The 25,110-nt window shown below is 45.3% G+C and overlaps 7 protein-coding genes across 7 annotated transcripts; 4 read left to right on the top strand and 3 right to left on the bottom strand.

Moving 5' to 3' along the window:
• Window positions 1–1,140: 1,140 nt before the first annotated feature.
• Window positions 1,141–2,323, bottom strand: DFL_006709 (uncharacterized protein; the record flags this gene model as incomplete). Its single annotated transcript, XM_067636178.1, has 3 exons — window positions 1,141–1,495; window positions 1,548–2,167; window positions 2,240–2,323. 3 exons carry the CDS (start codon window positions 2,321–2,323, stop codon window positions 1,141–1,143), a joined length of 1,059 nt encoding a protein of 352 aa, XP_067487821.1.
• Window positions 2,324–2,727: 404 nt separating this feature from the next.
• DFL_006708 (uncharacterized protein) lies at window positions 2,728–5,400 on the top strand (the record flags this gene model as incomplete). Its single annotated transcript, XM_067636177.1, has 9 exons — window positions 2,728–2,832; window positions 2,927–3,052; window positions 3,231–3,311; window positions 3,408–3,561; window positions 3,642–3,754; window positions 3,813–3,882; window positions 3,934–4,228; window positions 4,283–4,770; window positions 4,835–5,400. The coding sequence occupies 9 exons, from the start codon at window positions 2,728–2,730 to the stop codon at window positions 5,398–5,400; spliced, it is 1,998 nt and encodes a 665-aa protein (XP_067487820.1).
• Window positions 5,401–6,071: 671 nt separating this feature from the next.
• Window positions 6,072–7,951, top strand: DFL_006707 (uncharacterized protein; the record flags this gene model as incomplete). The annotated part of the gene is made up of 5 exons (XM_067636176.1): window positions 6,072–6,077; window positions 6,204–6,355; window positions 6,437–6,516; window positions 6,579–7,739; window positions 7,821–7,951. 5 exons carry the CDS (start codon window positions 6,072–6,074, stop codon window positions 7,949–7,951), a joined length of 1,530 nt encoding a protein of 509 aa, XP_067487819.1.
• Window positions 7,952–12,652: 4,701 nt separating this feature from the next.
• DFL_006706 (uncharacterized protein) lies at window positions 12,653–13,610 on the top strand (the record flags this gene model as incomplete). The annotated part of the gene is made up of 3 exons (XM_067636175.1): window positions 12,653–12,754; window positions 12,848–13,312; window positions 13,365–13,610. 3 exons carry the CDS (start codon window positions 12,653–12,655, stop codon window positions 13,608–13,610), a joined length of 813 nt encoding a protein of 270 aa, XP_067487818.1.
• Window positions 13,611–14,110: 500 nt separating this feature from the next.
• DFL_006705 (mitochondrial 54S ribosomal protein uL16m) lies at window positions 14,111–14,965 on the top strand (the record flags this gene model as incomplete). The annotated part of the gene is made up of 2 exons (XM_067636174.1): window positions 14,111–14,666; window positions 14,733–14,965. 2 exons carry the CDS (start codon window positions 14,111–14,113, stop codon window positions 14,963–14,965), a joined length of 789 nt encoding a protein of 262 aa, XP_067487817.1.
• Window positions 14,966–16,228: 1,263 nt separating this feature from the next.
• On the bottom strand, window positions 16,229–18,122 carry DFL_006704 (uncharacterized protein; the record flags this gene model as incomplete). The annotated part of the gene is made up of 10 exons (XM_067636173.1): window positions 16,229–16,363; window positions 16,427–16,779; window positions 16,836–16,933; window positions 16,992–17,216; window positions 17,272–17,418; window positions 17,475–17,572; window positions 17,638–17,662; window positions 17,732–17,897; window positions 17,957–18,001; window positions 18,059–18,122. The coding sequence occupies 10 exons, from the start codon at window positions 18,120–18,122 to the stop codon at window positions 16,229–16,231; spliced, it is 1,356 nt and encodes a 451-aa protein (XP_067487816.1).
• A 2,616-nt stretch (window positions 18,123–20,738) lies between these two features.
• On the bottom strand, window positions 20,739–24,963 carry DFL_006703 (uncharacterized protein; the record flags this gene model as incomplete). The annotated part of the gene is made up of 8 exons (XM_067636172.1): window positions 20,739–20,984; window positions 21,048–21,139; window positions 21,196–23,938; window positions 23,995–24,081; window positions 24,137–24,367; window positions 24,424–24,526; window positions 24,587–24,688; window positions 24,755–24,963. 8 exons carry the CDS (start codon window positions 24,961–24,963, stop codon window positions 20,739–20,741), a joined length of 3,813 nt encoding a protein of 1,270 aa, XP_067487815.1.
• Window positions 24,964–25,110: the final 147 nt, after the last annotated feature.

Below are 25,110 nucleotides of genomic sequence, written 5' to 3'. Positions count from 1 at the left end.
TATGCAAGTAAATGCCGCAAATTTTGCAAACTTAACACACATTTCTGACCAATCACAGCAGGTCAGATGACCGTGCGGCTCAAGCGAAGTAATAGGTCCCTGCTCTGCCGTGTTGTTGTTGTCGGTGTTTTTTGGTCGGTCGCGCCAAGACTTTAATGTTGTGCCAAGACAGACAACGTGCCGAAGTGATGTGTTGTGGGAGCAGAAATTTTTAGATATAAAAAAAAATTTTTGGTTGTGATTTCTTACTCAACCATCAACCTCTCTTTCTTTCATCAACCGCCTCCTTCACCAACCATCAATGCTTCTTCTATACTGCTCATGGTATGTACAAAATATCTTCGCTCCAATAGTATTTCCCTCTCCCTCAGATGATGACAAACCCTTCATACTTCTTTCCATCTCCGAATCGTCCATGACGAGATACCTCGATTCCTTTGCACCGTACTTGACTTAAGCGGTCTCGTATAGCAAAGGTTTCGTTTACTTGCCAGTAACTTTTTGTCTGATCTATTACCCGCCGCCGTACTATTACATCCTAATGCATTTCCATCAATACCAAGTTCGACGGCTAACGTGTTCGAAGACCCCCTAGGCTCTCTTCGACACTCCTTAAGTACAGCAACTGTAGATTCTATAACTGGTAAGACAACAAAACCCACAATCCTGCATTTCCTTTCTCTACCTTCGAGATCAACATGATGAAGTTTCCATACATCATTCGCTGTTTCCACGGTACCCCGCACTTAGAACCTAACTAGGGGATTCCATGACCGGTTTAATACTTCCTTGGATGTCTGATTTGATCTCTATTGTTTCATATATACCACTTTCGCTTTCATCCATCCAATGGTGAACCAAAAGCTAACGTGGTTTGAAGATTCCCTAGATTTATTAGATAGTTCTATTGAATAGCTTACCGATGAAGAATAAAATTTTTTTACTCAAACATTTACTAAGATGAATACGCGTATCAAATAATCTGCCGCGACCGGCACGTGAGATCGTAAATTGTGACTCTAGACAAGGTCCCTATGAAAATGTATTTGTTCCAAACGCCCAACGTAGCTCCGGTTCTATGATACATTACTGCCAATACCCTCCGTTATCTCCCACTTCTTGGTCCATGTGTGCAGAACTTTAGAAATCATAATCCATATCCATCAAATAGCTCTCCAACAATCTCAAGAACTTGGCCACGAAGGCCTCTAGATGAAATATCGGCTTATTCCCCAAATGCAATCGATGTTCGTAGAAGGCACTCCACTTGATCACATCCGCTTTGATCGTATCATCGATCTTTGGTATCAACTTGAAGGTCAGAGTCTTCAAGATGACGGTCGGAGGGATACAATGTGTTAGGAGGTCGTACAGTTTCGCTCGGACCTGAAGTATCCTCGCCGGTGAATGTTCCGCCATGATCTCGTCGGCGATTTGGGATATCAACGCTTCCCAATCAGGTGGTGGGAGGGGGGTATTATCCTTCACGACCTCGCTGCAATCAATCCCGTTAGCGCGATATGAAATATGGAAGAGAAGAGACCTACTTCTGTGCATAAACCGCCTCAAACATCAACAGTGCCCTCCTCAAATTCCTTCCACTCTCAACCGCAATCCTCTTACAAAGCCCATCCTTCACCTCCAACCTCTCAATCTTCCCCACCCCCTTCAAAACCTCCACAATCTCCTCCGTCGTCGGCGCAGCAACCCTAACCAACAGCGTCCTGCTCCTAATCGGAGCGATAATATTCGCCGTAGAATTAGCCAACAATATCAACCTCAAATTTGGCGAATATTTCTCCATGGTCCTTCTCAACGCCGCCTGAGCATCTCGGCTCAAATGATCGGCTTCGTTGATAACTACGACTTTAAACCTTTGTTTGGCGGCCAAATCGACCTGTTGGGTTTGTGCTACTTCTTTTAGAAGGTCTTGGATTACGACTCGATCGTAGTTTCCTACGTCCGAGGGTGTGATTTCGAGGTGGTAGATCGAGGCTACTATGTTGAATTCCAGTTTTCGGTTTGAAGTTGTGGTGAATACGCGAGAGTCGATTTTGATCTTTTCGACACCGGGGCCGTAGAGTTCTTTCAGGGTGGCTATTATTCGGGTCTTTTTGCCGGCGCCGGAGGGGCCGTAGACTAGGAGGTGGGGGAAGTCGCCGTTGGCCTATTGGAGGGGAATATGTTAGTTTTGGAGCTCTTTTCGGTTTTCGAAGAGAGTAGGGTGAAGTGGACTTACGAGAGCTTTCAGACGGTTGGAGAGGTCATGGTGGTAGGTTAGACTATCAAGAGTCTTTGGGCGGTGCTTGTCTACGAATAACATGTTGGAATGGAGGGGGAGTGGAGGAGGAGGGAAGTTCAACGGTGAATTAATGAAGCTTTGCGCGTGAGAAAGAGGTGTGGGAGCTGGGAAGACGCGTTTGGAGGAATAGCAGGCCGAGAGCTGTGTTATAGACCACTACCCCCGCACTAGCGAATTTGAAGCTGTTGAATTAGCTGCAAAGACCATGACGACGTAGATTGCTTGGAGTTCCTTTTAGTCTCGATAATGAAGTAGTCTAGGGAGCAAGTTGAGATGTCTTGCTTCTCGAAGCTGGATCTATGGTGTATCACGTGACCCAACTCCCAAGCTGGCTCCTATTCGCCAGCTTGTACTTGGAGGAGCCTCAGCCCGTCGCAATCCTTCGAGTTCGTCTGTTCTCGACAAAACCGCCAATACCCCTCACCATGGCTGCCGACCCGTTATCCAGCCTGATGGCCTCGCCATTGGTGCAGCAGGAACGACCGGCTTTCCAACCGAAGATTGTATCGCTCTATCAGCAGCTCTTCAAGGTACCTTTTTCCAACCACATGCCATATGACATGTGAAGCTTAGCAATACAATCTTACATTCGCAATCGCAGCCGCTGATATTTTTCTTAAACAGGAAGAAGAAGAGTTCCATCCCAAATCGGAGGGCTTCTGGACTGAATTCTTTCTTCTGAAATCACACCCATCCGGTTTAAAGGCCATCTTACAACCGCTCTCCGGCGACGATCTGTTACACCTACAGGTTGGTTTTTACAAATCCACCTTATGTTCCTTCACCTATCCGCAGTATCTAGATTACGCTGGTTCATCTAGATCACAGGAAGGGTGTTCTGTTCTTATTCCTGGCTACAACTGGGTTTGGGGCCCCATTTTTGACTAAAAAGCTGAAAGGGTATCTTTTGTGACTATGAATGAATTAGCCCCAGACACGACAACTATTTACTCGAGCTGTGGCCGCGGTGAAGAAGAAAGAGGGTCCGGCTGATGAGGCGGCTTTGGACGTAGGTACCAACATTGTCACCTTGTAGATCATAAACAATGCAGCATGACAGGAACATTTCAGGTTAACATGGTTTTCGTGATGTGATTTCGTATAGACAATATCGATATTTTTAAGCCAAGTACTTTCGAAACGATACACGAATTTATCATCCGATGTCATTGCGATACTTGCCGGGTTGGATAATATCGATGCCGTGTTTACGGATTTCGTCGGGGTTTTGGATGTGAATATACGGAGCGGGAGGACGGGTTGGTTTTTCAAAAACCGTCTTTATGGGATTTTGTGGGAGAGCGTGGTGGCTAATTCTTTTTCTTTTTTTGATATATAGCGGAGGTACGGTACAAGTCGGTTCATGTGGCGTTGATGACGGCTTGCGGATCGTTTAATACGGGGTTACTTTCGTATTTTATGCATAGAGATTTGTTTCCGGCGTTGATGAAGGTAGACTTTTCTATCTCTGATGTGTGGGCGTTAGGCGAGGCTAACACCGTGGGGATAGTTTATCAACGATCCAGTTACGGCGTCCATGTCGTTCGAACCATTCGTATTACTTGGAGTTTTGGCGAATTGTGAGTTGTTACTCTTAAGGAACTGGTAACGTGCGCTGACAGGGAGCACAGATAATAAATTCGAGATCCAAAACTCATACCAGTTACGGCTTGCGGATTTTGTGAACGAAACATCTATAAGGCAGATAGTCTACACAATTGGCGCAGCTTCGGCACGGTGTCGAGAGGATTATATTGCGGTTCAAGACGATGCGCCCGAAGGGTGGAGCTTTGGGAGCGTATTGTCTTTGATGGGGTTGGGTGGAATCCTAGCCGCTACCGGATTATCGAAGTCGCGGCCGCCGTCGAGTAATGGACAGAAGGTCGATCCGGATGTTGACGCTGTCAAGCAGTCCTTTGCACAGCTGTATGTCGCACACTTGTTCACGGCGGTATGAGCCGTTAGAGCTGATAGGTGTAGACCTGGTCTACGTGCGGCTATTCTCCTAGGTACCTACGACTTCGTCAACGCCAATAAACTCTTCGCCTTCACGTTCATATCCTCACGTCCAACTTCTGCCTCCGAATCATCACAAAAGATCGAACCACCCTTCGCAGCTTACATCTCATTGACATCATACATAACCCACCATGCCCACCGTACCACCCGCAGCTCACTCTACGCCCGTCTCAACCTCCTAGTTCTGAGAGTGTTGGTTGAAGATAACACGATATGCAAACGTCTCGCGCACGATGATCTTAAATCCGAAGTTAGGCTGTGTAGACACCGACAGCCCTATTTGCCGACTACGAGGGGTGATCGGCATCTAATACTCGCGATTATGGATGTGGCGCTTGATGGGGTTAATCATAATCTGAGGAAGAAGTTGGATGTGGAGCTGTATTCGCTGTTATTGGGGATTATATTAAGGGTTATTTCATTTTTGTCGAAGACCCGGATACGATTGCGTACGTATAAACTTTTTTTTTTTTTTCAATTATTTTACAACTGACGAGATGATATTGTGAGAAGCATATCACTGGACGGAGCTCTGGAGGTCGCTGGTATCATTGATCCGATTCTTCGCGTCTTATGCCAACGACTTGAAGGATTTACCGGGTATACCGCCGTTGCTGGATACCCTCGTAAACACCATCGCACTTTCTCTATCCACAGGCGATGCATTCCTCCCCTCAGCGACCGAATACGACGATCTATTCTACAAACTAGTCGAAACCGGAGATGTTCTAGTTAAATTCCGGGAACTGTACAACCTCTCCGAAAGGAAAGACAGTAATAGCATTGGAACTCTAGTCAGTGTTAGCGAACATTACTATCGTTTGATCGAAGAGAATAGAAAGAGCGGAGCTGGGAGTAGGAAGTGGACTACTGCGGGGGTTAGTAGTGGGTTCTTGGGACCGGAACAGGTTGCGGAGGTTATTAAGAATGGGTACGAGACGCTTGCTATTGGGGGTTTGAAGGAAGGGCTCGGGGATTGGGAAAGGTATAGGGAGGCTACGGAGAAAGGGTTTTTGAAGAAGGTTGGGAGGGTGGTTGTGGCGGATGCGAGGGAGTTGGTTGAAGAGACGCTGCTGTAGTCGTTTCTCTTCTTTTCCTTTCTGCTGTTTGTTTCGCCTGCGGATGTTTTTATTTTGGGGCTTTAAGGGTATATCCGATACTACTAGCTAGTATTTCCTTCGTATCATTCTTTTTATTCGTCTTGTTATCTCTCGATTGAGTGTATTCGGGAATTGAAGCCATCATGCCTTTTTTCTGTTCTTCATGTGCAATCCCGGGACCCTGGCTGACCTCCGGGAAGCGCGCCACCCCCGGCATCGGCAGGAACAATCCCTGTCGCATGGCTAAACAGCCTGGGTAAACTTTCGGGCCGTTGACCAAATTCAAACCGACTCATTTTCTGAGCCCGCAGTGACTACACCATGTATAAATCCGCCATTGTCCTGGATATCCGCGACGGGAAGCCTGCATCGATCGATATATCTGCATTGCAATTGGACTTGATTGTCGACAGCTGAGCCACAGACGGCTATACCGACTAGACATTAACCAACAGTCTCTCTATCTGTACCTCTGGAATTCTCGGGCTTGGTTATAGTTACCTAATTGTCGCAACCCCCCACCATTCACACCCAGTACCGACTGAGTACAACTTACAGCTGGTAAGTGCGTACGGGACACACGGGATCGCAGTTATATCTGTTGTATATCGCGATATAACAACTATCCGCTGGGATCTATAACTGGCACAATGAAGGTAAGCACCCTCTTGGCTTCTATATTCACACGACTTCCAACATTTCCACCGCTGTTGCCATTTCATAAATATATTTTTTTTGAAGATATAAGAATGTTAATACCATGGACACCCCGAACCTACCAGATCCAAGTCCAACCTTCCATCGAAACGCTCTCCGAGCTGCTTAAGACGAATGCTGCAAACGGTGATAAAGCGCCCAATGTGTACCCGCTATGCACTTCGATACCCGCGGATTTGATTACGCCGTCTGGAGCTTATTTGAAGATTACGAACAAGTATGTTTTGGATCGCTATAGCGTTCGGAGATGGAATGAGATGGAGTGAGTGGTGGTTAATGGAGATATGATATGGTATAGGACGAAACCGGCGAATTCGTTTTTGTTCGAGTCGGCGCCGAATACTGGGTCGATTGGAAGATATAGTTTTCTGGGGAGCGGTATGCTTGGTTTCTTTCTCTCGCTATCAGACTATCGTATAGCTAACAATGTGAATCGACAGAACCTCGAAAGATCATTAAAACGGGTCCCGGCCATGGCCCCGAAGTCGACCCGCTCAACATCCTGCAAGAAGAACTAGATCAATACCGCATAGCAAAGATCCCAGGCATGAAACTACCCCCCCTCTCCGGCGGCGCAATCGGTTACGTTGCATACGATTGCGTAAAGTACTTCGAACCGAAGACTGCACGACCGTTAAAGGATATCCTACAGGTCCCAGAAGCACTCTTCATGCTCTTCGACACTATCGTCGCATTTGACCATTTCTTTCAAAAGGTGCAGGTTATCACCCATCTCCACCTTGCTACTCCTACCCCCTCGGAATCAGACCTAAAGGCTCTCTACGATACCGCATACGAAACTCTATCTACGGTCGTAAACACCATTATCGAACCCACAGTACCCCTACCGGTTCAACCACCCATCATCCCAAATCAAGCCTACACCTCCAACATCGGCCAATCCGGCTACGAAGCCCACGTTCGCAAACTCAAGGAACATATCGTCAAAGGCGATATCATCCAAGCCGTCCCATCCCAACGTTTCGCCCGTCCTACAACCCTCCACCCCTTCAACATCTACCGCCACTTACGAACCGTAAACCCTTCTCCGTATCTCTTCTACGTCGACTGCGCAGACTTCTCGCTAGTCGGAGCATCACCAGAACTCCTCGTAAAAGCCACAAACTCAAGAATAGTAACCCACCCGATAGCCGGAACCCTCCCTCGCGGCGAAACCGAACAAGAAGACGAAGAAAACGCCGCCCGTCTGTTGGCATCAATCAAAGACCGTGCCGAACACGTCATGTTGGTAGATCTAGCCCGTAACGATGTAAACCGCGTTTGCGATCCATTGACCGTTAAAGTCGACCATCTCATGAACGTTGAGAAGTTTTCGCATGTGATGCATTTGGTTTCGCAGGTTTCGGGGATTTTGGCGGAAGATAGGACGAGGTTTGATGCCTTTAGGAGTATTTTTCCGGCTGGGACGGTTAGCGGTGCCCCGAAGGTTAGGGCTATGGAGTTGATCGGAGAGTGTGAAGGGGAGAAGAGGGGGGTTTACGGTGGGGCGGTGGGGTATTGGGGGTATGATGATCATATGGATACTTGCATTGCGCTGAGGACCATGACGGTTAAAGATGGGGTTGCTTATTTACAGGCTGGTAAGTATAAACTATCTATCTATTCGATCCTCGATCTGGTACTATGTACGGAATGGCTAATACTTATGGGTATTCTTCCAGGCGGAGGAATCGTTTATGATTCAGTACCATTCGATGAATGGGAGGAAACCATGAACAAGGCCAAGAGTAATATGATTGCTATTAACGGGGCCGAGCAACGATATATAGACGAGACAGAAGGGAAGATATAGATTTTCCCTAGACAGACTCGATGGTGTTTATATTTTATATTATATGCACTAAACTATGGTACATGAAGTTGCGGTACCGATTGAACGCGCATAAAACATGAGGGAGAATTGAGCCATGTTGACCTTACTAATTAGGTCATTTTGAATGCGGTCATCCGTGTTGACTGGCATATGGCGGGGGGTTGTAAGTACTGGACAGAAGAATAAATTTGCACCGCTGTTTTTCTTATATTTTAAGAATAGATATAAATCGATTAGGATTCCATGCGTTAGTCATCACGTTGAACATAGCGGTTCGGGGGTATGTTAAACCACCATCTGGTCCTTGCCCTTTCGCTCTCGCTTGAATGGCACAGAGTCATTCATCGGAGGCGGAGGATATGGTTATATCTACCTAGGTATCTTTTGCTAGCATGCTGGAGTTCCATACCCTTTTATGGGATGAGTACGGTGGTCTTTTTGTCTTTTTTATCAATATGGTTGCATCGTACCCAATATTGCATGAGCATGTCCGCCTCGTCTACTACCATTGCCCGTGGATCCTCTCTGTATCTATTTTAGTCATGGACTATTACTTTCTGGCAAAATGTAAACATGGGATTTACCCGACCAAACTGATTGTAATATAATTTGAGGAGTTTGATCGATTTGGTTACCAAATAATGTATGATGGAGGACTGTATTCTGCTGGGTCTCTAAATCGGTTATATATCAGGGGGCAATCTGGTTATTTAGGCCCATAAAAATATTGCTTGTTCTGATCTGTTTTTCGTGAAGACATCGCAGAAGGTTACGACCTTGTGCGTACTTCTAAATACATGCACAGTTTTGGAAATTGTTCCGGAGTAGAAGAGCGTGTTTACGGATGTATCTTGCTTCATTTGGGGATTCTTATGAGATGCACTAATTTATCCGAAATTTTATAATACATTGGCGGTTGTAATAAAGATGCAACAACATAAGGAGCTAAAAGCAGAAGTAGCAGCAGCCGGAAGAGCACTGCGAATAATCATTGGAGAAGTCCAGGCCTTGCTATGGCTAGAAGAAAAACCATAAGCACAATACGAAGATACAGGCTCAGAATAGGACTACCTTGTTTCAGCAGCAACAACTCTTACGCATATACAATTTCTATTATTAATGCTCGTGAATCTAGAGGGCCTAATTAAGGTCCTCCCCTGTTGTATCTCCTGTGTAGTACATGTGTCTGTACAGACATAAGGTCCTTTGCGGTCTTATTTCTTTTACCGGGCAAATGTCTGCATAGACATGAGGTCCTTTAAAGTTATATCTCCTTTACTATTTAAATCCCTTTGTCGTTTTATCTCCTTTATCGACCGTCTATTTAAACTGTTCATATCCGCTATCATGTATTTAGAAATCAAACAACAGTTTAAATATCAATCTGTATACACACCAGTGCCTCATATTGCCTTGTGACATTTGTATATAACCTTGATATCTTGAACTGGTCTATATACGATTTCTTACAGCGTTAAAATTTCTTTTTCCAGAGACATCACAAACTAGTCTCATAACCACTAGCCCACCACATTGTAATAAGGATTCTAATTACCTGTAGCAATGCCTATTATGTAATACTATTCAACTTCCTATATATACTATTTCTCCTTTCCTCATAAATTACATAACTTGTTACTTTGCTTATTATTTTATTCTTATAGAGTATATGAACTGATGGCTCAATCGTCTCTGTAAAGGTCTCTCCATGAGGCAGATATATATCGTAGAGGCGCCCACCACCTACCTCCTATAGGAGTGTATGATAACTGGTACTGCCTCTTATAGTGGCTGCTCTAACACGGCAACATCAGTTACAGAACTGACGCTAAAAGGATATGTTTTATCACAGTTTTGATCACGGATGCAGTACAGGCGGCCGCAGGCTAAAATCCCGTGATGGGTGGCCGCAATTGCTTATCAAGTACCAGACCCAGGTTCAGAATCGATCGAGAATCTAGTCTTAAATAGCTGTTTGTGCCAGATATAGGGCTTAAGGCCGAAATAAATTTGGAGGGGAAAGCAAATTTATCTGCGGTTATTCTCAAAAGAAAAGAAGGTGCTCTGGAAAACGGGAAACCCCGAGACCAACCAGTTAAATAGCCTTTATTTATTTGGTTAGCGTAGATAGTATGCAATGGCGATGGAGGCAGAGATTTGATTCATGCAAGAGACATAGTCTCCGTAACCTATGGCACTCAGCCTAGCTCCTTCAGACAGACTATTTTTATGCCTTTCGTGCTGTGTTTTGGATATTTCCCAGATTTTGCGTTTGAAGAAGAGCCCTACGGACCCATGGTCATCACCATTGTGCTCTCTAGGTCGAGGGTACCAACACTCCCAGGTTTTATTCATTCTATAAACCTGATCCACTTGATGCTTTGCCATTTGTTGAACGAATATATTTTGTGGTAATCGGTTTGGGATGATGACAAAATTGGCACCAACAACTTCGACTTTGCAGCATGACCGCCTCGAATGTCATTACGTCGAATCAAATTCTCATCGGCAGCGGTGGTAACTGGATTCTACTGTCAAGGCTTTCGTTCGCCCTTCAATCAGAGGTGAATTGACGAACTACTTCATTTGTAATCGATGCAATCGCAACGTATACAAATATGCCTTCCATGCAACATGAAACAGTACGAAAATGTACTTTGCTGACATTCCAATATTCGGGTCCGTATACAACAGTACATACTTTGCAATTTGAGGTATGGAATGCGGATATATTTTTCGGCTTTCAGACATGAGCTCAGACGTTGAAGACTTCCTTGTCAGGCAGTTTAAACTTAACTACCAAGATAATCAAGCACAGAGTAAATTATTATGAGCACGCCAAATAATAGTCATTGACAAAGTTTGATGCGTCCAATACGGTGCTTTCAGTGCGTTACGCACTAGCATCTCTATCCCGCCGTCGCCTCACACATGACAGCTTCACCTAGGAGTGGTTTAAGCCTGAACGTATCTTCAAGTACTTACCAACATATTTATCAGAAAATCAGGATCTCTTCTCTACCTATCAACATCAGTAATTGCGTTACCCCGATATCATTGCTGCGTATGTTCCGTCGCATGGAGGACTAATGCGAGATGAAAGCGAGCGTTGAAGATATCTATTTGTCTTGGATAGTAGTTCGATCGCTTGAAAATTCTCTCTTTTGAAGAAGAAAGAAAGGAAGGAAGGAAGTTATCAAACTATTAGTTGCTACTCATGGTCATATTGGAGTGATCTTTTATCCCAATGTTGTTTATAATTTGCTCACGAGTGACATGAAGGATCTAGAGCGTATCTAATAAACAAGAGGCCGTTGCATGATCCCAATGTACTTATGTATGTAAATGCCTAGGTGTAATACCGTCCGTAGGAGCCAGAATAGATTGTACGTGTTGAACAGAGATCCAGGTCTTGAAACCAACTTCGCAGGGGTCCTAGTCCATGCCTGGACCTGTTGCATTTTGTGCGTTGTCAGGTTACTGGCAGTTGCGGTATACCACTGGGCCTGTTCTGATCTTTTGAGAAATTCGATATTCAATAGCTCTACTCCACATTTTATAGCAATCTCCTTTCTTGCGAGCCTAAACATGACATATTTGAGTTGCGAGTACTTACATAGTACTTGAATTGCATACACAAAAGTGTCGTTTAAAACATGTTCAACAATAGTTTCGACAGATATGACTCCATTTTCTAAATACTTCTTTAAATTTACAATGCCCCATAGCCCAAGGTTCCTTGAAAGAAAATGGTCGCATTGTGGGGACCCTTGACGAGGATCCAGCATACCCGAGCAGTTAGCCTTACTGCAAGAAAAATCTCGAATTCCTGAACACTTATGTTCAATGGCCCAAAATCTTTCTAGCAGCTAGCCATCTCTTGCTATTAGCTGTGTCCCGACTCAATGCTCAGCCCTATGCTAACTAAATGCGCCATTCGCTATTTTAAATACGTTTGGATTCGAGCCTAGTGTACCGTAAGGCGGTCACGCTCGATTGTGAATGCAAATTCGCATTTGCCACCCCCTTCCAGACGTAAAACTCGTTTTCATGTGCAATAGTATCAGATTTTATTGTACTGAACTTAGGGTGAGGTTCTCATAAACTTAGGTTGATTGGTCCTAAGATCCTAGTATTCAGCCCCACGGTTAGCGGGGATCTTGTCTCTCGGCTCAAAAATTAAGCTTTTCCAAGCAACATGCCTAGCCAAATGGGACATTCCTTCAACACCCACAAGGAAAACGGCGGCACCGCGAACACATTTGAGTATTCCTGAGGCATGGAGGTATTTCCAAGGCACGACAATTTCCAGCCAAGATGGAGGGTCACCAATGCGACTAATTTCTTATACCATCGTTTAGACGGGTTCTGAAAGCATACGAATCCGAGACCTTGATCGATCACATTTGGGTGGTCTTAAGGATGTTGTCAAAATGAGCCTAGACTTATAGCGTCTGCTGTCACTCAGCCGCAGGTTTCGAGTCGCCGAACCTGTTAGCTTATAAAGTCTGTTCGGAACCCGCGATTTGATAATGTCAGTCGCGATGTCGCATCCTCCAGATCAGCAGAAATATTTATCGGCGCATTTTGAAACTCTTCCTTGCACCCGAATCCTTCCTCTTTTTTTGCTCTTTCAATAGAGGAGCGCCTTGAGCTCTAGCATATATTTAACACTCAAATATGGCATCGGATTATAATAAGATCAACCAAGTTGACTACGAAGCTCACGCCGTAGGGCCCGACGGCTCTGACTACCAGAATGAAATCAAAGACGTCGAAAAAGTAGCTGCCTTGGCAACAAAATTGGCTGCAAGTAATCCAAAATTATCTTCGAATTGTAGAAGAGAGAACTAAGAAAAGATAACTCTACCACAGAAAGGTGAAAAGCGAATAGGCAATATTCAGGCCGTCGAGCGCGTTATCAACTTACTAGCCTCCGCTTCCATCGGCGCAATTATGGGCTATACTCTTGAAAATTACATCGTTAACCAACACGAAGTTATCAACGGCTCCGGTCCCTTCGGCACAAATCCCAAGCTTTGGCCGACTTACGTGATGACTACTGCCGCAGGCCTTACCTTGATATTTAATATATCCGTCCTCATAGCGTACTGCTGTGGTAGAAAGGCTTCCGATAAAGTCGCTTCTGGAAGCAGTTACGTCAAATTATTGAACCCTATCGGTCACTTAATTGTATGGGGAACTACTGCCGGTTCCTTTAAAGGAGCTTCCGACGGAAAGGATATTTGGACATTTTCGTGTTCTGATGCGCCATCGGATGTCGCCATCCAACAAGGATTCCACAATAAAATCAACTACGATATTCTCTGTACTACCAATGTAAGCTTTTGATACCCTACAATCCACTGAGGTACATATCTAATTTTAACAGACTGCTTCGCTATACACTGCTATCGGTACCGCCGCATTTGCGGTAATCGGAATAGTCATGTGGATCATCATTACGGTACACACAAGGAAGCAGAAGAAAACAAAAGAGAAGCTGGAAGCCGCAAGAAGATTTGAGTGTATTCGCAATTCAGCACAGCCATATGTATCACCTCAAACTCAGTATGGCCAGGTTCCAGCAGGCCCGCCCTCAGGATACGCGCAACCATCTCCGTATTCTAGCTATTGATATCGGCAGCGGTGAGCTGAGTGCACGAGTGATAAATTGAACCAAGGCAGCCCTAAGGGATTTTGAGAATCATTATTGAAGCGTTTTGTGTACGGCCTACTGTTATATAACATAATTTTGAGCAGAGCGGTGAGGTTCGCAGTGTAGATTTGGAGCGTGGAGTTTCCTACATATATTAATTCTAATGAGCTCAATGAATGTTTACGTACGAATGACGAACCCACAGAATGGCTTGCACATTCTTTGTAGTCCCTCCTAAAACATCAGTGCTAACGCCCACAGGCATGTGAATGAGATACTCGTGACAATGGGGCGTTCACACAGACTGTTGGAAACCAGGATGCTGTGTTGTATTTTTCGCGTTGTCGGACTTTAACTCCGAAATTTCATAGGCCAACTTTCGTCGCGACAACATCAACCTTCCGACAATGCGATAGCCGCGCCGGCACTCCCTCAACTCTATATAAAAGCCGACGTCTCTGGTCAGGGGCACTTTAAAAATGGCCTGGCTAACATTATCGACACTGTTTCCGGCGTTCGCCAAACCCGCTACAACATCATGCCTTACCTCCTCGACATCCACTATCCTTCGATCTCTCCGACCCCAGCCATGCCCCACTACCCTCCGAGCTTTCTCAACTACTCCACAATCAGCCACCTGGCTGATGCCCCAAAATGTTAACAATCGACGGTACCGTCGTGGTCAAGTTCATGTTGCTACTGGCGGCTCCGTCCGAGGGACGACTGTAGTCTGGGGAGACTATGGTCTTCGAATGGTTGACAAACATCGCCGGATATCCGCCTCACAGTTAAAGAACGGGGAAGAAACGATTCGTAAGCGATTACGTGGGATGAATTACCGTCTTTACTCCCGGGTCAATGCTGGTATTCCTATTTGGAAGAAGGGAAACGAAATGCGTATGGGTGGTGGTAAGGGTAGTTTCGACCATTGGGCAAGTAGAGTTGGGGTTATGAAGGTTATCTTTGAAATTAAGGGCGATATCCACGAAAAGATCGCAAGGGATGCGTTTAGGCTAGCGGCGGCGAAGATGCCTGGTATGTTAGCTTCAGGACGACACCGCTGCAAGAAAGACAGTCGAGCTAACCGGAACACCCACACAGGAATCTACGAATTTGCAAAGAAGGGAGATCCGCCAGTAATCGGCTTGAAGAAACTTACGCCAGAATATGCACAAGAGTTAATAGACTCGAAATACAAATTGCCCTTCAAGCTACAAAAGATCCGAGAGATGCAGAAGGCTGGTATTGAGGTCCCCATGAAGGAGGTCATTCTAGCCAAGGACACATCCATGACACCAGGGCGGATATTACCACTCCCTCCATCATCCTCGTGATGTCTGTATGTATAGCTAAATACCGTGTATATATTACTAATACCATATTGTATGGATACAGCTGGATGGCGACCCTGTTGCAACTGACTATCTGTACTCGGACAGAAATGTTCACCTAAACAGGCTTTAGGGATGACTTTCGAACTCTTTCGTTCATTGTCATAATGATCTCCAATTCCCTCTCATGGGCCTCTGGACCATATTCATTCTTAAAAGATAACGGCGATGGGTATTACTAGGGGGTGAAGGTTTCTTCATTCCCCAGCATTTTAACTAACGCGGCCATCAATGAGGGATATCGTGGTAAATAAGGGAAATGGGGCAATGCGGGCGTGCTAACATGCAGCTAGCTGGGCTTCGGAGTATATGTATGTACCCGACTCGCCTCGAAGTCCGGTACCCAGCGCACTGGTACATTCCGATAATCAGGTACTTAAACTTTAGACGCCAAGTTGACATCGCCCGCTTTGAGATCTAACTTTATATTGACCGTATATAAGTTTGTCGTTCAAGTTAAAGAAAGTTTCCCAATTCACGAAGCCCAAGCATTACGGTAGATATTAAGTTCAGAGGAGGTATATGGTTTGGCGCAAACCGTTATAAGCTAAATAAAAACCCAAACGATAAGGTTTGGGATTCCTGATATCTCTAATTTAATATATAATATAGCCTTAGTTTCCACTAGTCATTGCTTTGATCCGAAATAAGCTTAAGGTTGCGAGCTGCCTTGCAGCTTAAGAAGTGTAGCACTCGACATCTTCAGAACCGAAGTGCAGGGTCTGTGTTAAAACGTCCCCAAATTCCAACACGAAGGTCCTGAAGTCTCGATCTCCTGATACGGATGGCCTATCGTAGTGTATCGAGAATTGTATTACATCACCTATATATACTTTCTTGAGAGTTTATCATTAGAACTGGACCGGTACCTAGTCCTAAAGGCTTTTATATTTTTGTTTATTTTTTGTTTACTCTCTCCCATGCAAATGATCAACGAGCACTCTAATATTGATAATGATAATTTGGACACAAGTCTAAACGTCTAAGGGTAAATGGTTTAGCTACAATCAAAAGCGCCACACGCTAATTGCACGGGGGAGCGAAGTACATTAAATCTAATAATGGGTGGTTGGTGATGAAGGTAGTTAGTACGTTGACAAAGTACCCAGATAGCACACTGATTTAACGTTTGACATGGGCTCAACTGACACCTTCCGCCCGCGGGCCCCCCTAGTGCTACCGAGTAAATGAGTAAATAGGGACAGGCTACTGTTGACCAAGTGCCAAACAGACGATAACCTTTGGGCTTAGTTCTAATCCAAGCGTCGCAATTGCTTCGGCAATTTTATGCTTAGCGCTTCCAGGGACATTTATTGGCATGTCTTCCCAACCAGAGATCATCTAACGAACGCTCAGAATTAGCAATGCCATTAACAGGAGACAAAATTATCGTTAGGGATTTACCTCAGCTATTGCGAGCTGCCTTCCAACGAGAATACGGGTATCATCAATGATTGGCTCGATATCTTCAATCTTAACAACACCTGACATATCCGTTGTGAACACAGTATCGTCGTAAGTGGAGCTAATACCACGCTTCGTATTGATATGGTAATTCTTTAGAAGCGTCATACTCTGTTCTGAGCCCTCATCTGTGAGTATTCTTTCAAGAGAAGGCGAGTAGTAGGGCTTCGAATCGAGGATGCTCCTAAAGGCGTCATCGAACGAGTGCCAGTCATAACACTCTGGGTCAAGAATCTCTGCCGGTTGGTACTCGCACTTGTATCGCATCTTTGGGCAGCTGTGGATGTAATAACCTAAACTGGTGTAAGTTCAATGACAGGTGGATATATAGCAAAAGGTTTTAATATACCCATGTAATAGTACTCATAGCCTCCTTCCTCAGCTAGAGCAATCTCTCTTACAGCACTCAGTTTCCCAAAGCTCCATTGTGAAAAGTCTGTGTGATACCTTAAGTTTCCAATCCATCAGCATTTTATCACCGATAGGCAGTAGAGTTTCGTCCTACATGAAGTAGACGCCGCTAACACAATCCGGGAGTAGATCCAAAACCGCCATGGCAATTAAGCGGCCGTCGAGATAGTAGCATTGATGATATGCCCCAATATTTCTACCTTTTTCGTCGACCGAATATCGCGGTTTGAACGGATTAGCACACAAGAATCTCTTGAAGCCACTCTCGCTCGCTTCATCATTGTGAACTTTCTTCTGGTAATGTTCGAACAGCTTGTACCTTTGGAGAGTTAGTCATTTTCCCGATTCGATCCAAGGGCCTGCGAGAGGAATACTTTTCTTCTGTGAAATTATTCTCCTCTAGTACGATTTCGAATTTATGAGCAGGCTCAAGAGGATTTCTAGCTTTCATAGTAGCATATTCCGACTCATGTACCTTCTCCACGACATTGAAACGAGCAAGGCGTTTTCTCCTCTTCTCCCTAACACCTCACGTCAGGCTACGGAGTATCTAATAATTCCCAGAGAATCTACCTACTGTCGAGAAATCGGATACTTCTGCGCTTGGTCTCGCTTGTAGTCAATGCCATGAATGAAATTTGACCATGCATTGGTTGCTTTTCTTTGTTTCGAGTTCTAGGAAAATTAGCCATATATTTTATTAAGGTCCCTAAAAAGATATTCAGCAAGAGCTAACATACCGGCTTGAATGTGGAGGACTTCAATCTGTATACATAGATACTCGTCAATATAATCAACAGTACTTGGCGATAATTAGTTAACAATATTACAAACCGAATCGTGTATTCCTGGCAGCAGGAGCCTCGCATATCAGGCTTGTAAATTATATTCCCCGAGCGTCTCCAGCCACGATCTAGCAAGGCCTTGTAGTCATCTGGTGTAATTCCGAGCAAAGTTTCGCCAGGTCTATCGACGCTAGCCATCATCATGTAGGATTTGTCTTAAGGCACATAAGCTTTGGTCGTCGCTTAGTAACACCACGTCCAAGAAGTCACTTACTACCGACGGTCACGTCGCAGTAGCCGCATGAACTGTCATTACAGCCTACGAACGCGGGTTAGCTAGCTGCTGAATCCTGAACACAATACGACTGTCGCCTACCGTATGGGAATAGGACGGTCGTGGTGCCCACTTTCCTCGAACCCAGGAAGTCCGGATTCGCCATTTTGTCAATGCCAGGCCGTTGTTGAAGGACGTGAAGGGATGATTGTCAGTCGGGTAGCTAGTGAAGGTGATAAGAAAAGCAATATATAATTTTTCAAAGCTTTCTTAGTCGAGGCGAGTAATGCTTGCGCTCTTACTTTATATACGCTGCAGGATAGACAATGAAGGATCTCGCGCTGGTCTAACGAGAACAAGCTGCGCCCATTTTAGTTCCACGAGGCCAACAACACAGTTTTTGTGGAGCTTCCCAACACTCCAGGCTCTCTCCAGAGCTCCTTTGTCGAGCTAGCTTAAGCTGCAGGCCTAGATAGACCTTTTAGGGTCAAATATCAATCTCATGGTTTCTTCCACAGTATATTAGTAGTATGAATTTAGAGTGGAACAACTATTTCTGAATTTATTCCCCTATATCTGCGAGTTATTTCGGCAAAGCTTGTCTTTTGACTTCTTGTAGCATGTAAACAGGCTGAGAGTAATCTATCGACAATCGTTCGCACTCAATAATTGGACCCTATTTATTAGTAATATATGCATGCAACTTCCCGTCTTCCCGAACCTACACGATCTGGGAAGTTTTACGAAAATGCACCCCACGCGGGGGAGTGGGGGATACCTCGGCCTTAGTTCGCAAATGGTGACCAGGATCGGTGCTTCTAGCGTACAGACGTTATTTTTTTTGTAAGCTGGTAAACCCTTAGGGATTTCGAGATATCAAGCACCCTCGCCTGAGCATAATTCAAAGAAATGGCTAGGAATATTCTATAGTTTCCTTATCTAGCAGCGCATTGACTGGCAAAAGGCCTAGGTATCACGGGCATAATGATGCAATGTCCGTCTTTACCATTTGGTCATATCAACATATCGGATAACTTTCAGATATATTTATTAATTTGGTTCTTATAGTCTATCATATGACTAATAAGTTTTTACAATATTAATACAAATATCTTATTAACTAGGGTTGAAAGACTATCCCCTTCAGAGAAGTGGACGAGCGGTGTCAGGATGTTCGAGATATTAACAGCCTAGATGTAGGACAACTTTCGACGGGTTCCTTTCATCAAAGTATCATTCTGCAGCTGCTTTTGTGGGTGTGAGTTGAAACGTTGCTCCCATGACCTCACGGCTTCACACGTTACACAAGCGTGGCCCAGAAGAGTAAATGGTACCAATGTAGGAAGAAATTGCTTTTTTGGGTACTATCTGTATCAAGATTTATAATTATATCTAGCCTCAACGTCTCCTACTAGCCACTGCAGATGTAATGGAGGAGTGGTTTATCCTAAATTCATTCATGCTACCTTCAAGCCCCAAGATTGCAAATAAGAAGAATCGATTTTCAATTAAATGAATATACGACACACTTTATTTATCTAAATCCTCTCCCATCTTTTATCCCATCTAAATTTCACTGAAACTCGTCTCGTATTTAGACTGAAACGTTCCCCTTAGAGATTGAAAAGACCGATAAACTAATATTCACCAGGTTCTATACGCATTAAAGACCTCGCTGCTAGGCAATCGTCCTTAGGAGGGAGGAGAGGAAAGAGCTAACAAACTTCGATTGGAAGCTCGGAAGAATTGCGATCCATTTATGAACTAATTTTTGTTTATTCCACTCAATATTTTTTCCATTCCATTTATACCAGCTCCCTTCTCTACTCGCAAGTTGTTGTTAAATCTCACAATCCTTGCTATATTATAATTAATGGTCTCTTCACAACCTCCGTCCATAAGGCATGAGATTTTCATATAAACCAGGCCACTTGACTCTTCCTACACACAAAACCCTAGTACGTTAGCCACAGAAATCATCTGCAGACTTTTTCTCTGCTCTATGGCTATCTTCCGCCATATCGTTGACTTCGAGGGAAGAGGGGGTCCTAGATTATTTGTGACTAAACGGCTGGTCAGCTGGATGATTGATTATAAATGGTGTAATAATGAAATATATCGTATCTGGGACAAGTATTTAAAGGCACTTTAGTGTTTAGGCATATGTTCAATTTTGCATTGATATCGACAGTAGGGTCTATTGCATTTCTTCTATATTCTCGAGTATTTATAGACTGCCAAAGCAGGTATTGAGTTGAAACAATATCGATAATGGGCATATGAAACGAGACCGTGAAAACTTGACACACTCACGTTTAAATCCTTTCAGAGCCGACTAAATATGATATAGAACCGCATCCTACACTTTCAAATGCGGCAGTACCTACGGCCTGATTTCCATGTAGTTTAAGCAAACATTATTGTACGATATCCACAGGTACGAAGGTACCAAACTGTTAAACGATACCACATGATATCACAGAAACTACAGTCCATGGCCTATAATCAAGGTCCTCCAAGATTACTAATCCGAAGAACCCCTACAGAATCTAAAAATTTAAATCCGATCGTTTGTTTATACATACTATCATGATCCGATAACGCACATATTCTTTTTTAGCAAAGAAAGAGGAGGAAAAAATGTGTCTTTTTGATTCGTCCCAGAAAAAAGAGGCGAGCTTGTTTACAAAACCGCAGATGAAGGAAACAGAAAAAAATGTCCTCAAAGCACTTCAAACGTTGTTAACAACATGTAATAATATTACCCACTAATAAGATCTGTTTAAACTGATCGTGCAAACTGGCTCAATTGAATCAACTTCTTGTGTACCACTCCAAAGCTTCCAAGCTCTGGTTGGACGGCTGAGTAAGTATTCGAAGCTTCGTCGAAGTTTCCATTCCTGACATGTACGAAGGCATCGGTCAGCTGGCTGGTCACGTCATGAGAAAGCAAGTCATCATTGTTGAGGTGATCGAAGAAAGTGTCTAGACGCTTGCCCAATTGCTGAACTTGAGCTTTGAAGTCGGCCTGTAGTTACATCGTTAGCTTTACGTGTAGTATACATGTTGGGTTAAAATGCGGTTAGCTTACCGGTGCATTCGCCGTAACCCGTTCCATCTCTTCATTGAGGATCTCGTAAAGTAATCGGGCATGTTCTGGGATGTGGCTACGATCTCCCTTGGCTATATGCATGTTGGTTATTCTGCTTCATAAGGGAATAGAACTGAAATTGACGTACGATGTTTTGGCTTAAGAGTAGCAGCCTTTGGTGGTGGCGGAGGTCCTCCGCTCTGCGGTGGGGTTCCTCTTAATCCGGAAGCACTAGTTCCTCTTGGGGGTCCCATTGGTGGCGGCCCTGCCATTGGTGGTCCCTGTGGCTGAGGGGGTTCACTATACATCTGCTGGTGCTGTGGTGGTGGTTGGGTGTATAGTGGCTGTGATGATGGTGGCGCCGCGTAAGGGTTAGCAGCTGGCGGGGGGATCATTCCACGACTAGGGCCCGCTGGTGGCATCGTAGATGATACATTTTGGGCCGGCACAGAAGGCGTGTACCGGTTGCTTGGGGGACCGGCGGTAACTGGTGGCGGGGCATATGCAGCGTGTGTCCGAGGTGGAGTAGGGCCAGTCCCAGGTGGGCCTTGCGGGGGTGACTGTGGAATATAGGGACTGTGAGGTTGAGAGCCTGGAGTCTGCGGTCTGTAATGGGAACCCGCTTGTGGGGGTCCAGGCGTAACAGCAGCGGACTGGCCTGGCCTAGGAGGTGGTGGGAGATTAGGTGTTCCAGAGCGAGGCAGCCCGGAAGAGGGGAAAGCAGTAGGAGATCCCAATGGATTCGGTTGGCTCATGGGGAAAGGCGTAGTTATAGGAGCGGAAGCCGGCACTGAGGGTGTCTTCCGTCGGGTGGTATCAATTACCATTGGCGTGTCGTTCCAGTCAGTTAGATCAGTACGTTGTGCAGCGGGCAATATCGTAGGGTTGTTATTATTTCCTGGAGGGCCGAAGGCCGCCGTAGGTGGGCCTGAGGCAAGGTTATTATAAGCCGAACGAGGCCCTCCAACCCCACTAATATTTTGCTGGTAGGCCGGAACAGCAGCTGAGTATGCTGGGGTAGCGGATGGGTATGCTGTAGTAGTTGCCGATGAGTTCGCCGGCGTATACCTAGAAGCTGACTGAGCTTGAGGTTGGCCATATCCCAAATTTTTCTGGGGTTGCGGGACTACAGACGGTGCTAGAGGCTGGATGGGTGTGAACATCGTCGGGGCGGGTTGGGTTTGCTGTACGGATACAGGCGCATATGGTGATTTAGTGGCTGTTCGAAGACCGGTACCCGTTGGAACATTGCGAACAACAGCTGCAGGCTTCTTGGTTGCGACTTGTCCAGATGCGATTCTAACACGGTTTCGTGCTATCTCTGCCGGTTGGTACTTCAATGGAACCAAACCAAGATACCTAGCGGCAAAGTCAAGTTGCCCTTGGGCAGCTAGGACATCCGCATACTCGCAATAGATGTCATAGAGCGGAGCGAGCTTCCAATCAGCCTCAGCATTCATCTCTGGATCCACAAACTTCGTCGCCTCTCTAAAGACAGTAACCTTCTCTATCAGTTTCTGCATAGATTGAACGTGAATGCTGAAGGAAGTGGACCCTTCAGATGGATTCTTAAGGATTTCTGCCTCGCTTTCCTTGTACTCCTCGATCCAGATCCCAATAACCTTGCCTAGGCGAGAACTTGAAAGGTAGCAAGTCGCAGCATCCTGCCGTTTCTGTAATTCGCTCGTCGCCTTCAATTCCGCTTCCAACCTTTCACCAAGAGTCTCACAAAGTTCTGCGAACTCTTTGTCGTTGGAGTACGTACAAATCGCACAGAGGACTTCTTTCCAATCGGCAAGATCGGCATTGTGAACGACATCCCATAAGTTCTTTTCTACCACTGAGGAAAGAAGACGTAGGTAGTTTGGTGCATCTGTTTTCTTGCTGAAATAGGCCTTCTGAACCTTCTTAAGAGCTGTTTCGCCACCTGGCACAGCAAGCATGAAGGCATCCGAGAGTCTATCCTCACTAATGCAAATATCCACCGCACGTTCAAAATCACCAAGAATAAGAGCATTAGTAATCATTTTATCGGCTTCCGACTCGGTACCAGAGAAGATGTTGAAAGGGTTATTGGTTCGAGCGCCTTTTGTAGACGAGAGTTCATTCAGGAAAGCATCATCTTCCCCACTGCCACCGAAAAGTGCGGAAAGCCGCCTTTCTTTAGACTCCCCGTTAACCTGAACGTCCTCAGACTTCTCGATAGATCCCTTCTCAGCCTTTGGAGAATCTTTCGTAAAGCCCAAGAATTCAATCAGTTTTTGCTTTGGAGACGGATCGAACAAGGTTTTTAAGATAGTCCATTCCGCCTTCTCAGGTTCCGATGTGAGTTCCGATATTCTCTTGTCGCACAACGTTGCAAAGTTCCCACCCTTCAAATCATTTTCGAACGCATCGGTAGTAGCTCGTACATCTGACTCAACCGCCAAGGTTGTAATTTTGAGTGCGGATTTCTGTTGTCCGCTGGGAGTGGTGAAGCTGACTAATTTGCCCCCGAATCCAAAGGATGCACCAACGGGCCGTTTGTACCACCTTGGTGCTTGCTTAAGAGAAAAGGATGGGCCTTGAGGATCGAAACTTGCTTGGTCGAAGAAATCTGCGCCATCTAGGGCACCCGAATTGGTATCTCCTTTGGCAACACCTCCTTTGCTCTGTAGCGACTGGATGCTGATCTTGCCGTCAAATGAGGCGGATGCCACCAAATTGGGGTTCTTGGGGTTGAATCGAGTTTGGAACATCCAATTAGTACCAATTGGGAATTCGCCCAGCATTTCGCCCGAGTTCGGGTTCCAGCATATCGTTCGATTATCCTTTCCGGACGACAGAAGAATATCGGGGTCGTACTGGCACCAGTCAAGCGATAGGACGCCTTGGTCATGGCCGGTGAGTGTCTGTCCACAGTTAGCCAGGGTCTACCCAATAAATGAACTTTGTTCTGAATATCGACCTTTTCGGGAGCATTGGCATTGCGGAGATCCCAAACCATTATCACGGGATTAGAGTCGTCTGGGAGCGCGGTCAGAAGTTTTGTCGCCTGTGTCAAGTTAGCACACAATTCCATTCCATCTACCTTAGGGGCGGGCGCTCACATTTTCTGGATGCCATGCAACTGCGCTGACTTCCTTTCTTCCCAAATGACTCAAAGTAAGAGATTCTTTCTTCTGCTTGACATCCCAAACCGTAACGAGGCCGTTCCTTCCTCCAGATAACAAGATATGCGGGATCTTTTTGTTCCAGTCTACTGAGGAGAATTCGTCTGCCCTCGCCCGGGTCCCGAGTAAAAAAGGGTTCGCGGTGTTGTTGAGATCCCAAACATATATCTATAAGTTAAATGTTAGAACAGTTCATGAAGCCGCGAGGACTGTAGATCAGATACCTCGCCTTGCACGCCTGCTGTCAACAACAGTTCGTCCTTAAAGGGGTTGAATTGCAAAGCCTTGAGAGCCCCTGTGTGCTTTGATAACGACTCGACGGTCCCACTTCATATACACATTAGCACACAGCAATCCAGCATAATTGATGGAAATGTGGTATCCCACCTTTCCCCTTTGAATAGCGAATCTGCGTTCCAAAGGTCGAGTGTACCGTTTTCCAAACCACCAGCAATAATCCCTCTCCTACCCCATGTTATATCGTGGAATCTATAGGTTGTAATTGGTTTTATTTAGTGATATAGCGTTGCAATGTTGGCGAATACATCATTTTACCTTGCATCGGTGCTTATAGTAGCCTTCGGCGTGAGCTCTGAAGCTTCACTGACGCCACTATCCAGATCGAGGTCCCAAAGTTCCAAGTGGGTAGTATTTGAGAAATCTGCATCAACAGCCCCAGCGACCGTACCAGTAGCGATTAATGGACGCGATGAAGCTTCCGACCAGGCGAAAGTCGCCGTCCGAGGAATCCGCAAGTTCACCATGTGGGCTTTATCTTATCGTATATCCAACACGCTTAAGAGTTATGCTCGGATTCAGGTGAGGTTTGCAGGAAAGAGGCAGTTATGGGGATGCAGAGGTACACGTGAGCTGACGGGTGAGAGTCGGGATAAGTTACAGAAATACAAATA

This window comes from Arthrobotrys flagrans (assembly GCF_004000055.1).
Source record: "Arthrobotrys flagrans strain CBS H-5679 chromosome Unknown unitig_8, whole genome shotgun sequence".
Lineage (NCBI taxonomy): Eukaryota > Fungi > Ascomycota > Orbiliomycetes > Orbiliales > Orbiliaceae > Arthrobotrys > Arthrobotrys flagrans.
Note: the sequence above shows the minus strand (reverse complement) of the source record. Positions and strands in the feature narration are given on the sequence as shown.